This window comes from Marmota flaviventris, chromosome 12, assembly GCF_047511675.1.
Source record: "Marmota flaviventris isolate mMarFla1 chromosome 12, mMarFla1.hap1, whole genome shotgun sequence".
Taxonomy (NCBI): domain Eukaryota; kingdom Metazoa; phylum Chordata; class Mammalia; order Rodentia; family Sciuridae; genus Marmota; species Marmota flaviventris.
The window spans coordinates 106,949,142-106,966,343 of record NC_092509.1 but is presented as its reverse complement, the minus strand read 5'-3'; the positions used below and the strand labels follow the sequence as shown (position 1 = coordinate 106,966,343).

At 52.3% G+C, this 17,202-nt stretch overlaps 1 protein-coding gene across 2 annotated transcripts; it reads right to left on the bottom strand.

The window, feature by feature from the left end:
* Positions 1–944: 944 nt before the first annotated feature.
* On the bottom strand, positions 945–10,029 carry Creg1 (cellular repressor of E1A stimulated genes 1). Of its 2 annotated transcripts, XM_027922841.2 has the most exons (4): positions 9,659–10,029; positions 5,456–5,575; positions 4,276–4,460; positions 945–2,108 (listed from the first exon to the last, which is right to left on the bottom strand). In XM_027922841.2, the coding sequence occupies exons 1-4, from the start codon at positions 10,007–10,009 to the stop codon at positions 2,105–2,107; spliced, it is 660 nt and encodes a 219-aa protein (XP_027778642.1). In that variant the 5' UTR covers positions 10,010–10,029; the 3' UTR covers positions 945–2,104. The 2 variants fall into 2 exon arrangements, with proteins under 2 accessions (XP_027778642.1, XP_027778643.1); XM_027922842.2 differs by lacking the exon at positions 945–2,108 and having other exon boundaries at positions 4,272–4,460.
* Between the last annotated feature and the right edge of the window lie 7,173 nt (positions 10,030–17,202).

The window sequence follows — 17,202 nt, the reverse complement described above, 5'->3', positions numbered from 1 at the left end:
TCGGGTGCCTCAGCATCCCCCCTCCCCACTGTCAGCTGGGGGGGCTGGAACCCAGGGCCTCTCGCATGCTGCACAGATGCTTCACCACTGAGCTACACCCCAGCCCTTTTGTTTTTGAGACAGGGTCTTGCTAAGTTGCCCTGCTGGCCTTGAACCTGTGAGCCTCCTGCCTCAGCCTCCTGCATTGCTGGGAATACAAGTGCCCCAGCATGCCTGGCCCCTTCTACTTGAACCTGCTCTTGATCAGGATCTGCCTTGCTCTCGGGGGGCCAGGGCTGTGTCCCTCAGGGCGGCAGGAGGGTGCAGGCTGGGAAGCCTGATGAGGCTGACAGCACAGGGGATCTGCCAGCGGCAGTATGGCCCTTGCCCTCTGCCCTTACTCCAGGGTCGCCATCAAGGCCGTCCACCTCTAACCCAGCCCAGGGCATCCTTCTCAGAGGCCTGATTGACTGCCCACACAAGAAACCCCCACATCAGGGTAAAAAGTGGTCTGCAGTGCCCTCTCGTGGCCACAGGTGTAACAGCAGCACGCTTGCACCGTGACTTAGGGGGCCGTCCAGGGCATCTGCCGTGGACACCTGGCCGGCTTTACTCTGTATGATGGATCTGACCTGAGCACGGGTCCGTGTTCACAGGGTGCCAACTGCTGAAGACAAAGCTCACAGAGCAGGCAAAGGGCAACCTGACGGAGCCCTCGACCTGGCACTCCAGCCGCACTGGTTCCGAAGCACCTGTGGCGAAGCCCGAGGCTGGCCGTGCCCAGCCCAGGACAGTGAGCCCTCGCCAGTGGGAAGTGGGGTTTGGGCACTGCTCGGGCCGACTCAGAGTGAGCTCAGATAAAAGTGCAAAAGGGTCCCAACAGCGGACTAGGGAACTGCGTGGTAAACACCGCGCTGAAGAACGCAGTCCAAGACGCGTTATTAAAACCACGCTCTAGTTACCGATGCTTTGAGAAAGACTGTTTTATTGAGCTTAATACAAATCAGTTTTTTAAACAGAAGCTGTTTGCTGGATTTCAGTTCATTTTCTAGTTTTCAAACACGATGGATCACATTCTTTTCTGTTTGCCTCTTTGGGATACAGCAGCCTGCTGAATCCTGACACCTCTTTTAAGAGAATCTAAAACTAAGTGGTGGCTTCTCTCCTGAAAGGTGACTTTCAATGCCGTCTCTTCCCCCAGGTGGCCTGACCCGGGAAGGCAGCTTCAGGAGCTATCCAGACGTGTAGATGACCCAGGTAGACTTAGGTGGCTGCTGAGGGGGACATCCAAGGCTGTGGCGAGTGGCTGAGCAGGGGGACTAACCCTGGCCCCAACTGGTTCAGGCCCAAGTCTACTCTACGTAAAGAAGAATAGCGGAGATACACAAAACTCCCTTCCTTCTTTACAATCGTATTTTAGGGCAAAACTGAACATGTGTGCTTTTAATGGAGGAGGCTGATTACCAAGTGTCTATTTAGGAAGAATTCAGGAAGTTTCTATGAACTACCTCTGTTCTAGGAAAGTGTCATTTTAAAATGTAAGAAGTTTACAATGTTCCTCATAAGAAACAGTTCTGCTCTCTGTTGGGTCAACAACACCCGGGACCGTCGGGTCGCTTGGCACGAGCAGGGAGCTGCGATTGGGCTCACGCTTTGGCAGGATCATGTGGCCACTCTAATAGGGGCAGCCCCTCTGCACCAGGCACCAGCAGCCAGGAGATAGCTGGGGCAAGGGCACGTGCCCAGCACAGCGGCCACTAGGAATAAAGGACTCATGCCAGTACCTGCAAATGCCAATGGCCATCTGACCTGCACTTGGTCTTCTTCGAGGAGCACCACTGCAAAACACTTGGAATCCATGAAACTAATTTTCTTTAATTATATGAAAGAATTTCTCCTTTAAAATTGCTTCAAAATATGAAAAAAAAAATCAGGCAACCACAACTTCCAAGAAATCGAGTTTAGGTCCCACACAAGCAAGCAAAGAAGCCAACCAGCAGGTAGAAAATGGGCGGATATTCCAGGGGACTTCAGAGTCCTCCTCTCAGGACAACGCCAGGCCCACGGGTGTGCAGGAGGCAGGCCCAGAAACCTCACGCGTGCGGGGCAGCTGGCGTGTTCCGCTTCACCTGGAAAAGGGAGAGAGGAAGAATCATCTCGTAACCTGGGCTGACAAATCTTAAAAGTTAGTTCATTCTATTAGAGAAACCTGTGACCTAAAAGTGTGAGACTCTGAGTCCATCTGCCACTCAGTGGCGTGGACACAGCGACACACAGGCCAGTTGCCACGGCGGCTCATCTAGGAGCGACTCCTGAAGGTCTAAGAACAGGAAGGTCAGGGACACGTAGGGACGACTGGCCAGTGCCTGAAGACCCCGAGCCCAGTGGGAGTGACCCTGCGCCACCTTCCTGCTGCACCTGGTCCACTGCGTCAGGAAATCCACCTCCAGGTGAAGGAGACCAGACCGTTCACCTGTGACCTCCTGTCTGTCTGGACGTTGTCAGAGGTGAACAAGGGATCCCAGGACAAGCTCTGAGCTGCGTGGACTTTCGTGACCGGAGGCGGGCTTGTCCTCATAGGAACTGGGCGCCAGCAAACACCCCATCAAGCTTTCGCCCTCCCACGCAGTGCGCGGATTTGCTGGAGGACAGTGGCCCCGGGCGCCATGAGGCAGACCACCTCCAGTCGGGCCCTATCAGGGACACTTGTGTGGAGGCTCTCTGGAGACTCCGTCCCAGCCAAACATGTCGGATGCCCAGGGCTTTGCGGCATTCACCCCCTGCTCAGCCCGCCACAGCCAAGCAAGGTGGCTGCTGATCTGGAGGTGGCTCCCCAGGAAGGTGCAGGCCCTGGCCCACCAGACAATACTGTTCACTCCTCCAGGGGTGGCCACTCCCAGACCCTGAAATGGACGTGTGCTAGTCAGGGGTCCTCGACTGGCCACCCAGGGCAGCGGCCAGGCAGCACCCACTCCCAAGAGTGCTGGTGCTCAGTCTCGGGGAGGCGCCCTGCTCTTGTCTTTGGTCCTCCTCTCAGGACAAGGAGAAGCTGTTCCGTCTCATCTCTGGGCTGCAGGGAAGTGCGCACTGGTCGGCCTTCAAGAGTGGGAACCTCAGAAGTGTCTGTTGACCTCACTTATTCAGTGTGGAGACTTCCAGGAAAACAATTTGATTCTGTTATTAAAGCAAGCACTGCCCTTGGACACATTACCCAAAGATGCCTGCCTTCCCAGAGTGTTCCTTGACCCCCCAAGAGTGCCTGCGTGTCACTGTTGTCCTCCTTGTAAACTGTTCCCTGTCACGATATGTAAGTGCCACCTCTATTCCTACCAAGTACGATGCTCTGCAGCCCAGGAGAGGACCCTGGCCTCTGGCCCTTCTGCATGCAGCCACAGGCAGTCCCCCTCCTGGTGGGGGAAACCCAACCTCCCTCAGGCACCCACGGCACTGCAGGCTGACGGAGAGGAACCGGGTGCTGGCTCAGTCCAGAGCACAGAGTCTCACGAGAAAATGCCACCAGGGGTTATGACAGGGCTCTGTCCAGCGCCCAACAAGCACAGCCTTAAATGAGCTCCCCACCTGAGGGCCAGGCCTGCAGACGCAGTTCAGGGGTCTGTGAACTTGGATGGAAAACTGCTTCTCATTTTCATTAATCTCTAACTGAAACTTATCATTTCCCTCAGGATGAATTTAGGCCATGACCACAGTGATGTCCTCACAGAAACACCGGAGTCACAGGTGCTTTCAAACCACGTGACATTGCTAAGTTGTCTTAAAATGTTGTCTTCAGTCCTTACTGTCTGGATAGTAAAGTTACAGGCTCATTACTAGATCTTATATTATTGAATGATTAAAAAGCTTAATTACAACTGGGCACAGTGGGGCACACCTGTAATCCCAGCAGCTCAGGAGGCTGAGGCAGGAGGATGGCAAGTTCAAAGCCAGCCTCAGCAAGTTAGCAAGGCCCCAAGAAACTTAGTGAGACCGTGTCTCTAAATAAAATAGAAAAAAGGGCTGGGGATGTGGCTCCGTGGTTGAGTGTCCCCGAGTTCAATCCCTGGTACAAAAAAAAAAAAAAAAAGCTTAATTCTACTCCATGCATTTACAAACATCTATAAATACGTTTCAATACAGTTGAATAGCTGGCTTTGTAATCCTAACGTTTGTGCATTTAAAGGTATTGTTCTGAGATGGGGTCACGGGCTTTCCGACCTGCTAAGGGGTCTGCACATGAGGAGACTGAGACCTCCGTAAGGGCTGCAGCCCTGAGAAGGAGAAAGGGGTGCAGACACTTACTGAAGTGTGACGTTATAATATTCTTCAGGTGTCACTATTTTGGGTCCACCAAAGTAGTCGAGGACCCAGATATTGGTTATATTCAACTTAGCAAAGAACCAGTTGTGGCTGGAAGGCCAGGTTTTCATCTCTGGGTGTCGGATGAACAACGAGTGCTTGGCGAAGTCCACTTCTGTGTCGTTCACCTAAAGGACAGAAGTGAGATGAGGCTTCTTATTGCATGGGACGCCGTGTCCTCACTGCTGAGGGCGTGTGATCTAGCAACCTACCAACCCCAAGAGTCTGTTCAGCCACAAATCCTGACCGCACACTGAAGGACTCGAGAGCAAATGGGGGGAGCGTGAAGAACGCACAGGAACCCGCTTGGGGATGATGGGGCAGGGACATGGCGCGAGCCAGCGCTCACTGCTCGACAAACTTCCAGCCACCGCAGTGACGGGCACAAGGTACTGAAATAAGATGCTCCAGGAGCCAGAGCAGAGCCACCTGAGCACGCTCATCCTGTAACACTGTGTGTGACACACGCAGATGTGCGTACGGGAAGGCTCAGATCTTCAGCAGCAGGCTGGAAGCCCAGCGCATTCCAATGTCCTGCCCTCAAGGACGCCCAGGACAGAGCCGCGCCCGCGGAGGGCTTCCGAGCACAGATCAAACTCGCCTGATACTCGCGACTGACAAGGTCGATCAACAACCCACTGGCACTGGACACCTGGTCCTGGACACCTGGCCTCCTGATTGATCCCTTCGCCTGGCACCCTCCCAACTGTCCAAATGCACTTCTGGCCTCTTGCCAGGGACGCTGCTCTTGTTGGCCTACATAATGTGCCCTGCCCAAGCCATGTGGAACCGGCGGCAGGGGCCAGATGGAGGAGGCCTTGTACAGCTCAAAGCCAGGGAGAGGGCCCAGTGCCGCGGGCAGGGCTGCTCGGCAAGGGCTGCTTTCTCTAGGGCCTTTATGGTCACATCTGTTTGCCTTCAGAAAACGGTTCACCCTCCTCACAGTCTCACGGACACCTGTGGAACGTGCCGGATGAAAGGTTTCCGTTTCCACGGGATCACGTCCCACACTCCCCCTGCGCCTCTCAGCCACAGGTCAACTGCTTTTGCCCTTGGAAGGCTCTTCTCTCACTGTTGGTGGATGTCACTCTCTGAGCCACCTGGGGTGCGGGCGATGGCTCACCTTGGTCACAGCTCCTGACAGTATAATGTGAGCACAGAGGGGGCTCTGGGGATCAAAGCCATTCTTCCTGCAGAAGTCAGTTTGTGCCAGAGACATGGTCAGCGTCGCCTGTGGATTCTCCTGCAGAGACAAAATGGAGACCCTCTCGTGAGAAATGCAGTTCCTGAAGAAGCAGTGAATTTCACAAGTTGCACACATAATGTCCCCAGGCCTGGATCAGTGGGTCACTCTTCCATGAAAGGACAACTTGTAAAATACCACCTTCCCCTCAGGAAGGTCAACCCACACACTTGGACAGCAACCAATCCTGACCTCTGAAAAGGGGGGCCATATTTAAAATTAGTGACTCCATAAGAACTATTTTGATATACTTTTTTCTTGGACTTGGAATCCGTCCATATTCATCAGAGAAATTATAATTGCAGCACCACCCAGATTCAGGGCAGATGACAGCACTGGCTGAAATGTCTAAAGGGTTAAACTCTAAAGTGAGCTGAGCATAAAAACACCCCAGTTGCTCAACCAGCTAATTGCCTAATGTAAGCAAGAAAGTCGCTGAGTCACCCTGCTGAGTCACGCTGGCTGCTGGGTATCTCCTGGGGCAGAACAGGCACGGCACGTGACTTCAGGCTGGGAAGCTGCCCCTCCTGCTCCGGCAACAGCAGAGTTCCCAGACTCAGAGGCAAGCAGAAGTCCCTGCTCCTTACCCTCCCAACACCAGCCTCCCACGGCACCCGGCACTCCAGACCGCCTGGCTCCTCAGCCAGTGGCTCTGGAGAATGCCCGCATTTCACAGGGTCTCATCAGAAGGTCTGAGCTGGGACAGAGCTCCTTCAAGTCACTGAGCTAAAATGTGTGGTCTCCCAGTGATGAGGCAAGGAGACCCACGGGGAGGAGAGGAAGGGGCGGGGGAGACCTGAGCAACCCTTAGTGATGCACAACAGAGACACGGACAGGTCAGAGGAGAACTCATGGCCATGAGATGTCCAAGTTCAGGGTAAGGAGCCCTGTGACTTACTGAACCTCAGGACAGAAGTGAGGGACACACTGATGTGCAGGCAAGGAAGGCTCCAGACCACAGGACCGGGAAAGTGGAGGCAGGCGGGGACGCCCAGCCTGGGAGAGCAGCCGGAGGGCAGGGGCCTGGCCGAGCTCAGGAGTGGGCTGCATTCTGTAGGCCAGTGTCTGTAGGCCAGCCTTGGGCAGTGCTTCCCAAACCACCCTGGCCAGCTGGTCCACCAGCTGATCCCAGGGAACTCCTGGCAGCAACAGGCCATGGGCACTGGTCAGGGCTCCGGGCACAGGCCGCGCTGTGATAAGGTGAATCTGGTGGGCAGGGTGGACGGGGCAGATGACCCCAGAGCTAGCTGTTCAGGGCTTCAGGCAGCAGGCGATAACGGTGGGATGGGGGGAGGGCAAGGATGGACACAGAGGAAGCAAAAGGAAAACTGGCGGGACTTTGGCACCAAGGGATTTGGGAGGGCAGTGAATTCCCACTGTATCCAATGAGAAAATACCGATTCCATTAACAGAAATGCAGGACGGGGGAGCCGGTTTCCGGAGGAAGAGAACTGGCTTTAAACGTACAGAATTTCTGGTGTTATCATCTAGTGAAGTAAAAATGAACGGCAAGTATTAGAAATGGGGAACTCTGGAGAGGTCAGAAACACACAAATTTGGAAGTGAATCTTAGTAAGAGGAAGTGAAGCCACGAGAATCCCAGGACCATGAGAATAGAGGGGTAAGAAATGGACTTTGGGAGATACTTATTTTTAGGGAATCAAAGAAAAAAAACTAGGAGTGCCCAGAAACTAGAAAGTTACAAGAGGAGAATGTCAGGAAGACAGGCCAGTCGTCTTGAGGTCTTGGTGCAGAGAATCAACCCCAGATCTCATTTCCAACTCGGGTCCTGCAGTCCAACTTGGTACCATTACCCCTAACACCAGCAGCACATTCCTATGATCATTTACTATCCGAGATGGCCACAAAGAAAAAGACCACAGGAGCATCCTGGTGGTGAGTACAGCTGAACCACACCACCTGTCTCTGAGTTCCAAGGGACAGGCAATTTATACACGAGACCTGGCCCCACACCTGGGTCTTCTTGTTCCTCCCGAACGACTTCACTCACTCCATGAGGAGAAGCCCATCTTGGTGGTCAGGAGGGAAGACAGGGCAGAAACAAACTAGCTCACTGATGGAAGCCATAGGACAAATTCTGACATAGCCACATCTTTTCCCTGTTCTCATGGAAACCTGAAATCCTGGGTAGGTTTCTCAACATTGTTTTCCTACAAATACCTGGGCTGGAGTCCCACCTGATGGCCCTTAGCTGTTCAGTCCTTGGAGTCTGTTTCCTCCCCTCTGTCATGGGGATGATGCTACACACCCTGGTCAGCTCACAAATGTAAACACAACCATGTCCAGCTGTGGTGCTCAACCTCCCCCTTCCCATTAGAATATCAGCAGGGATTTGGGAGTGGGGGCGTATTATTTTAGAATAAAGTGCATTTTTAAGTCTCCCCAAGTCACTATGATTGGCAGCCAAACTGAGCCTCACTAGTGGAGTGAAACAGTCTGTCTTGAAGGAGGGGAGTGGGCTGGGAATGAGCAGGGGTGAGCTGGGTGTGTGTGCTCAGCTGAAGCAGCAGCTACTTCCGGTTTTGCTCAGAAAACGGAGGCCCCCCGGTGTCACCAGAGCTCCCAACTTTCCAAAGAAGATCGCAATTTAAACTTTAAAGTAAAACCTGAATTTAAAAAGATTGGTAACTGATAAAAATTTAAAACAAAACAGAACTCTGGGTGTGCTGAAGAAAATTGGTCTGTGGCCATATTCAGTTCATGGGTGCCAGTCTGAAGCCTTGGGTCCATCTGCCTTCAAACAACAGGCCACAGACTGTCAACCCATCTAAGCCGCAAGTTCTGCATTTGCAAAACGGGGATAATAATACCTACTTCGAAGAGTTATTAGAGGAGACAAGGAAAAGAAAAGGAATGGGACAGGAAGGTCAGCCTGGTGCATGGCAGGCACCTAATTAAACATGTTTCCTTCACCTCTCCCTTTGTGATGGCAAAACCAGCCCTGGTCATGAAATGATATTACAAAAACGTTACAGTAAGAAACCAATGCCTGGGGAAAGGGTCAGTTCCCTCCCCTCTCTCAGCCTTTCTCCAAGAAGCCTAGCTAACCATGGTCCCTACCTTTTGGATTGTAAAAAACTGCCCTAAGAGGGGCTGGTGTTGTGGCTCAGTGATAGAGTCCTTGCCTAGCATGTGTGAGGCACTGGGTTGGATCCTCAGCACCACATAAATATAGATCAATAAAATAAAGGTATTGTGCCCTCTACAACTAAAAGTATTTATTAAAAACAAACAAACAAACAAAAAAAAAACCTTGTCCTAAGAGTCTGACTACCCCCTCTTGATAGGTAAACATCCCTAGGCCAGGCTTTCAAGGCTGGAGATTTAACAGTTTCTTCTTATCTGTTTTTGTAAGCATGCTTTATGTTAGAACCCCTTTAACCACATAGATTAAGATTTTTTTTTTTAAGAGAAAAAAAGCTCCAATGGCAGGATAGGTCTAAGATGATGCCACATAACCTACAAATGTTTGTGAGAAACTGTGGATCAGGGCTCGGAATTTGGAGCTTGTATTCTTCTGGGCCCACCTGAGTAACATAAAGGTGGATAATATACTTTTCCAGTTAACCTGAAATCTGAGATCTTTGTCAAAAGGACCAAATCAGGCTCCCTTCCTGGGTTTGGTGGCTCTGAGCCTACCCACGGGCAGCAGAGGTCCGCCACAGCTCTAGGCTCTGCGCCGCTGTAGAAGGTGGGAAACGGGTGAGGCCACTGTGCGCACTGGAGGCCAAAGCTTGCCATGATCACTGTGCCTGTGCGCGACCTTGTGCGCTGGCTTCCTACAGCGGCAGGGAAAGCCTGCATTCAGGAGGAGGACCCTGATGTCATCTGCAAAATGCTCATCGACCTAAAGAACTCTGCATCCTTAAGACCTTTAAGTCGGGGCTCAGTTAATGGAGACGCCAAGCGGACTCCTGAAACTCAGGGGTGCGCCGTCCTCCGGGTCCCGGCAAAGAATCCCCCCATGGCTTCGCCCGAGCGCCGGCTCCCAGGATGCCGCCATCCCGCCGGCCACCGGGGGCAGGAGAGGAGGGGGCTGCTCCCGGCGGCCCGCCCGCTCACCTGCAGGTTGCTGGCGGAGAGCTGCAGCGGGCTCAGGTACAAGTAGGGCACGCCGCTGCCCGCGCCCGGGGGCCCGTCGCTGAGCGAGAGCACGTCTGCGAAGGGCCGGCCGCGCACCGCCTCCAGGGTGGACAGGGTGGCCAGCGCGCCCCAGTCGCAGACGTGCGTCACGAAGCGGGCCACGCGCGCTGCGTCCTCGCGGGGCGGCAGCGGCGGCAGCCGCGTGGCCGCGTCCCAGTCGCCGTGGTCCCGGCCGCCGCGGCCCCGCGCGGGCGACACCAGCAGCGCCAGCAGCGCGGCCAGCACGGAGGCCAGCAGGGCGCGCGCGGAACCGCGGGCACGTCCGGCCATGGCGCCGTCCGCTGCGGGTCCGCGGCCTCGGCCCGCCGCCCGGGTGGCCTTGCGCGTCGGCCCCGCCCCGCAGCGGGCCGCCCCCGGGGGCCAATGGGAGCGAGGTAGGCCGAGGGCGGGAGGCGGGGTCACCGCCCGCCGCCCCGGCCCCGCCCCCGCCCCTCCGTCTGCGGCCCCGCCCCTCCCTGCCCGGCCCCGCCCCTCCGTCTGCGGCCCCGCCCCTCCCTGCCCGGCCCCGCCCCTCCGTCTGCGGCCCCGCCCCTCCCTGCCCGGCCCCGCCCCTCCGTCCGGGGGACCGCGGCGTGTCCACCGTGAACCCGAGTCTCCAGGTAGGAAAGCAGCACTGCCGGGTTCCACGCCGAACCAAGGGGTGTCCCCGCGGGATGCCCGCTGCGTGGAGTCTACCACGGGCACGGAGTCCGGAGGAGGCCAGCGGAGAAGACGGACTTCCTCCCGGGCACACCCACCTTCCCTTCAGGACCTCGCTGTGGACACCGCCCCGAGAGGAAGGGCTGCGTCCGCGGCGTTGCTCTCTCTGTTCACTCGCGTCAGCTCCGAAGAGCGGCCGGGCGCCCAGCGGGAAAGGCCGAACCCCACGGTTCAAGACCGTCCGAACTCCTGGCCCAGGAGTGGCCACACGAGGAAGTTGTCGCCCTCGGTGCCCAACGCAGGATTTGAACTGGCCGACTTGGGACCTGTGAGGTCATCTGGCGGGGGTCCGCGGGTTCAGGACTCTGGCCCTCGAGGACCCTCCCCGCCCCCGCGAAGGGCATCTCCTTTTGCTGCCTCTAGGGGGGCTCTTCCAGGGCGCCCTCCGCCTTCTGTTAGGCCTGGAGCTGGCCACATTCTGTATAACTTTGAGCCTTGGTCGCATCTGCTCAGGGAGTTCATCTTTTTGGCTGGGCCTCAAGTCCTCTATTGTTATAAAGCTGGTGTGGGATTGCGGGTGCGGGTTGGCATCTCGCGAATCTGGCCCTGCTGGAAACCTGGCCTCTGAGGGGAGGTGTCTAAGAGAGCTCTGTCCCCGCAGCTGCTGAGCCAGTCACGTGAACAAGTGTGGGACGGGGCGTGAACCAAAGTCCCGCCTCTTCTCCGTCTTAAATGCGGCCTCATTGTGTGCAGTCAATTTAGGGTGCTCCACAGAACTTGTGTGTCTGGAACAGGATCCTCTACTGTGAACAGGAGTCTCCGGTTAGGAAAGCAACACATGCTGGTTTCCACACCGAACCAAGGGGCAAGAACAGCCCGCACCCCATCCACCCACCCCTACGACGTTGGTCTGCTTAGTAACAATGGCATTTGGAAGAATGATTGCTGATATACAGAATAACGAGGCCTTATTACAGCTGTGTGACAAAGCACATGTCTAGCGCTGGTCTCATGCATGGGGACATGAGAATGAGGTCTGCAGACCCTTGGCTTTAAGCACCCCTCCTCAGTGTGTGCCTTGCTCTTGCTGTTCACCAGGCCCAAATTCTCTGCCTTGGCTGCTGGCATGGCTACCTCTCTCCCATTTGGATCTCCGCCCAGGTGTCAGGCTTCGGAGGTGCCTCTTGGACCACTCCTTCCAGGTGGCCTTGTTTCTCTCCATCACCAGCCCTGCTTTGGCTTTCAGAGTCATGCCTAAAGCCTTTAATGGCCCTGTGTATTTAGTTAGCTGCGTGTTAATTGTCTCCACTGACGGAATGGAATCTCCAGGAGCCAGAATGTGGTCTGTCTCCTCCAACACCAAATCCCCAGGCATACAGTGGGCACTCAGATGCTTGGGGAATGGCCACCTGACTCAATGAACAATAGCTAATAGGATAATTTGCACACAGAGCTGTATACAATCAAGAAGAAGGAAGGCGGACTGAGTGACAGCTGGGTGCCTTAGCTCTTCACGAGCAAGCCCTCCTTGTTGGAGTACCGGGAAAACCTGAGCCAAGGGAGGCTGCTCTGTCACTGGGTATCTGTCTGAATAGCCCCCACGAACCCCACCCACCACGGGGTCCAAGCCAAGCCAGGGAACCTGCCTAGATCCTGAGTTAAGCCGCACAACCAGCCAACAGTGTAGAAGGGAAGCTGAACTTCCCTCAGAAGAGGTTGTGATTCATGGACCCAGCAGCCAGGAGATGTGCATGTGTACATGGCCAGAGAACAGGTCAGCGTTAGCTTCCGTGGCACCAGCTGAGCCTGGCATGAGGAAGTTCAGGAGTAGGACAGTTTGGAGCTTTTAATATCAGAGGGGCTCCGTTCCCACCGACCCACTGTGGAATATCTCCTGATGTCGGGGTTCTCCTGTTGAGAACCCCCTCTGCCTGCAAGCTCTCTTTCCCACAGTTTTCCCCTTGTTTATTTGTCTAGGTCACTTCTACCCACTGTACTTCCATCTAGGCCAGGAACAGTGGCTTTGTCCCCTCCCTGTCACAGTGCCAAGCACACTGCCAGGCTTCTGTAAGGTGCCCACTGCCTGTTGTTGGCAGAATGAATTGCATCAGAACAGTTACACCACGTGCCAGGGGTTCTCAGTTCTGCAGTCGCTCAGGCTTTGGTCTTTGAAGAACAGGCCGCTTTGTGCCTCGCCCTGTGGGTGCTTCAAATAGCAGCCAGTGAGGCAGGAAGACAGCTGGCTCTGGAACCAGCCCCTCGGGTGACGCTGAGCCTCAATTTCCTGAGCACTGAAAGGGGGTGAATAATAGCTCCTACCTCATCAGAGTTTCCTGGGGATTGAGTCAAAGAATTTAAAATACTCAACACAGTGCAGGGAATATAGGCAGTTTGGCAACTTTAGCTTAGCTTGTGTTATGTTTTGTAGTTATTAGTTTTTGTCCACTATTCTGTTCCCACTTTTGGGGGGGTGGGGGGAGTATGGGAATTGAACTCAGGGGCACTCCACCACTGAGCCACATCCCCAGCCCTATTTTTCATTTTATTTAGAGACAGAGTCTCACTGAGTTGCTTAGCATCTCACTTTTTGCTGAGGCTGGCTTTGAACTCACAATCTTCCTGTCTCAGCCTCCCAAGCTACTGGGATGACAGGCCTGTACCACCACGCCAGGCCTGGCCACTCTGTTACCACTTTCTACTTGATCAATGCATAGACTGCTTCACCTAATCTTTCTCTTTCTCCAGTACTGGGGATTTAACCCAGGGTCATTTTACCACTGAACCACTCCCCCAGCACTTTTTATTTTTTATGTTGAGACAGGGTCTCAGTAAATTGCTTAGGGCCTTGCTAAGTTGCTGAGGTTGGTCTCAAACACTTGTGGTTCTCCTGCTTCAGCCTCCTGAGCCACTGGGATTACAGGTGTGTGCCACTGTGCCCAGCTCATCTTTATGAACTTGAATATTTTCCACTGTAGACTGCAAAAAAAAAAGAGAAGGAGAGAGAGAAGGAAAAAGAAAAAGAGAGAGAGAGAAAGAAAGAAAGAAAGAAAGAAAGAAAGAAAGAGCAGCTTCACAGCGGGGCCTGGCTCCCCACACAGCCACAGAGGAAGAGGTTTGCAGAAGGCGCACTTAGACATCACTTCCCTTAGCAGATGCCCTTCCCCCCAGCTCTCCTCCTTTCCCTTTGCTTTAACTAGGTGTTTCCAGGACTGAAAAGGCAGACATGAAAACTGCCCTCTTGTTGACTGCTGAGAGTCTAACCTGTTACTCTTTGCTCACATTTACATTTGGCTAACAATCGTTTTCCAGACGTGGGTCATTCTTGACTCCTCAGTCTAGAGGGCATGTTTCTAAATGTCTAGATGTGATTGGTACATAAACAGACATGCTCATATCTTTTGAATTACTTTTTTAAATGAAAAAGGCATAAACTAGACTTTAGAACAGTAATATTTCCAGTATTTCAGTGTATTGATAATATTGAACGGAAAAAGAAAGTCATCTGTGAGTCAGGATAAATGATTAAATTAGGATTTGTGCTAAGATAAGCCAGTCTTGTACATCATCATGATAGTAATTTAAAAAGCACACACGAGAGATCTATCCATCTTGCCTGCCAGGTGCCAGAATTCCCACTACTTGTGCATTCAAATTATGCATTTAACAAATTTGCATCAAGTGTTGTCCAAGCCCTGGGCACCACAATAGCCGCTGAGAAACCCAGATGTTGATAGACATTATCCCTACCCCTAAAGAAAGTTTCCTCCTAATGAATTCACAGATAAACCAGCAGGTGGAGTGTTGTTGAGTGAGATCAGCTCCGTGTGAAGACTGTGCAAGGGCCGCGGAAGAAGGGAGGAGCCTCAGCCCACCCGAGGGCAGGCCTCACAGCAGGGTAATTCTTGGGGAGAAGCCTGAGGGATAAATAGAAGATTGACAGAGAATGGTGAGGTAGGAGAGCGCAGGGGGCAGGGCTCACACAGAGGAAACAGGGCTGAGCCAGCCCCTGTGGTGCGCTTGGAATAGAGACCTCCGGTGGAAGAGTTGTGCAGAACCAGTGCAGGAGGTGGTCTGCTCAGGGGTCTGGGCGGGGAGGTGTGCCATGTCACGGAGGAGGGATTTTGACTTGGGGAAACCATTAAAAATTCTTACACAAGGAAAAACCATACTGCAGAATAGACTCTTAAAAGGAAGTACAAATATTTGAAATGTTGAGAAAAAAACCTGTCTTATATACTTGTGATATGACTAGGAAACTCAAGTGAATTAAGTAGAAACTACTAGAACTAAATAAGAACTGCATGAGGTGGCTGGACCCAAGATAAATATAAAAACCAAAAGCTTTCCCACAGGCTAGCAATAAGCGATTAAAAAACTTAGTGAGGAGCTGGGGTTGTGGCTCAGTGGTAGAGCACTTGCCTAGCACGTGTGAGGCAAGAGTTCAATCCTCAGCACCACATAAAAATAAAATAAATATATTGTGTCCACCTTAAAAAAAAAAAAACAGTAAAAAAGATAATGGAACAAAACAGGAACATTAAAAGAAATGCCTTGTTTTGGGATAAGAAGATGCAATGTTATAAAGCCTTCTGTTCTCCCCAACTTAGTCTAGTAATTCAGTGAACCTGCAATCCTAATCCTATAATGTTCATATTTGTGTATTGATTGATTGATTGACTTAGTTCCAGGGATCAGTCCCCGGGCCTCAAGAGTGCTAGGCAAGTGCTCTAACCCTGAGCTACATCTCTAACTTCCTACAGTGTTTTTAAAAATTAGCTCATTCTAAAATTCAACTGTAATTGTGATTGCATAAGGATAGCCAAGAAGTTTTTGTAAAATGAAGCAAATAGTAAGGAACAACTTGCCCTAAGAATATCAAATGCATTATACTATTTTTAAAAATATTTTTCTAGTTGTCAATGGACCTTTAATTTATTTATTTATTTTTATTTATATGTGGTGCTGAGAATCAAACCCAGTGCCTCACACATGCTAGGCAAGCACTCTACCACTGAGCCACAACCCCAGCCGCTCAAATGTACTATACTCTTACCAAGAAATGTGTAAATAATATAAATTAAAGCTTTAAAATATATTTTAGCAAATATAAAATTACTTATGGGACTTGGTTGATATTGCTAATTTATATTAAGAAACAAAATATGTTGTACACCAAAGTCCATAGGTTAGAAATACTAGAAATGACACTGTGGGAACAATTGTTGGAACAGACAGCTCGTTACAGAAGCAGGCATGGATACAGAGGTTGTATTGATTTTTAAGAATCAATGTCCAGGGAAGAAGAAGCCGGATTGCCCAGAGGGAAGCCACCCTGCGGTGCAGGTCTGACCAGCCCTTGCCTGTAGGAGTTCCAGGATGCATACAGCCATCAGAGATGTCAACATGGTGATCATTCATGAGATGGAGTTAAAATCACAGCAAGCTGAGACCACATACCCACCAGAATAGCTATAATCAAAAAGGCCGACAGTACCAAGGTGACCGAGAATGTAGATTAATGGTGACATTCATGTGCTGATGGTGGAAATGTGAACTGCTTCAGCCACTTAGGTAACTGGCTGGCTGCATCCGCTGATGTATGACCCAGAAGTTCCACTTCTCAGTATATACACAGACAGCCTTGTACACGCTGACCAAGAGATGTGTACAAGACTGTTCATAACAGCATTTTTTTTTTTAAAGATAGAGTGAGAGAGGGAGGGAGGGAGGGAGAGAGAGAGAGAGAGAGAGAGAGAGAGAGAGAGAGAGAATTTTTTTAAATATTTATTTTTTAGTTTTCGGCGGACACAACATCTTTGTTTGTATGTGGTGCTCAGGATCGAACCTGGGCCGCACGCATGCCAGGCGAGCGCGCTACCGCTTGAGCCACATCCCCAGCCCAGCATTATTTGGAATAGTCCCCAAATGCCCACCAACAGTAGAACGGAACATGGATTATGGTATATTCGTGCATGTGCTAAATTCATGGAATATTACAGCAAAGAACGCTACCACAGGAAGCGACAGAGATGAACCCCCTAAGTGTAGTGTTGAACACGGGAAGCTGGACATAAAAAAAAAATGTTGTGAAATTCTGCTTTCATAAAATTCAAAAGTTGACAAGCCATTCCAAGGTGACAGCCATGAAGTAGCAGTCCACTGGGGGTAATGGCGGAGGGTGGCCCCAGGGCTGTTGGCCATGCTCATTTCTTGAGCTGACAGTGCTCATTCATGTGCTTTCCCCTCCTCAAACAGCCTTGGAGCGTGCACTTGATCCGTGTTCTTTCCTGTGTGTATGTTTGTGTTTCTCCCTAATAAATCGTCCCCAGGCTTAGTGACCTAAAACCACAAGCATGTCTTATTTCCCCATTTCTTTGGGTGGGGAATCCAGGTGTAGATCAGCTAAATGGTCGATGCAGGTGTCTCATGACAGCCTCAGGCTGCTGGCTGGGGCTGCAGTCATCCCAACACTGTGCTGGCGTCTCCTGGAGACTTTTGTGATCACAGAATGACAACCCATCACTGGAGGAGAGGGACGAACGCAGGCCTGAGGCCAGGGGCTTGGAAAGTGGGACTGGAACTGAACACGCTCCGGCGTTCAGAGAGGAGGGCCTGTGGGGCAGAGGAGCATCCACAGCCCACATCTGTCCCCCAGCCCAGCTCCCTAAGCTCCCGGGCTCCGGTGTTGGTGGACATACGGGGGGAAGGAATGTCTCAAACCTCAACCACCCAAGCTGAAAGCACACACCTTGACAAGATGTCTGACCACCATGGAGGCTGGGTTCACTTGTGAGATGCTCCTGGCCATGGGAGGGGAACAGGAG

Coding starts and splice junctions, on each gene's coding strand:
- Creg1 (XM_027922841.2), bottom strand. CDS start 10,009: ATGGCCGGACGTGCCCGCGGTTCCGCGCGCGCCCTGCTGGCCTCCGTG. Junction 5,576..9,658: donor TCTCCGCCAGCAACCTGCAG/GTGAGCGGGCGG, acceptor TTGTCTCTGCAG/GAGAATCCACAGGCGACGCT. Junction 4,461..5,455: donor TGTCAGGAGCTGTGACCAAG/GTGAGCCATCGC, acceptor TCTGTCCTTTAG/GTGAACGACACAGAAGTGGA.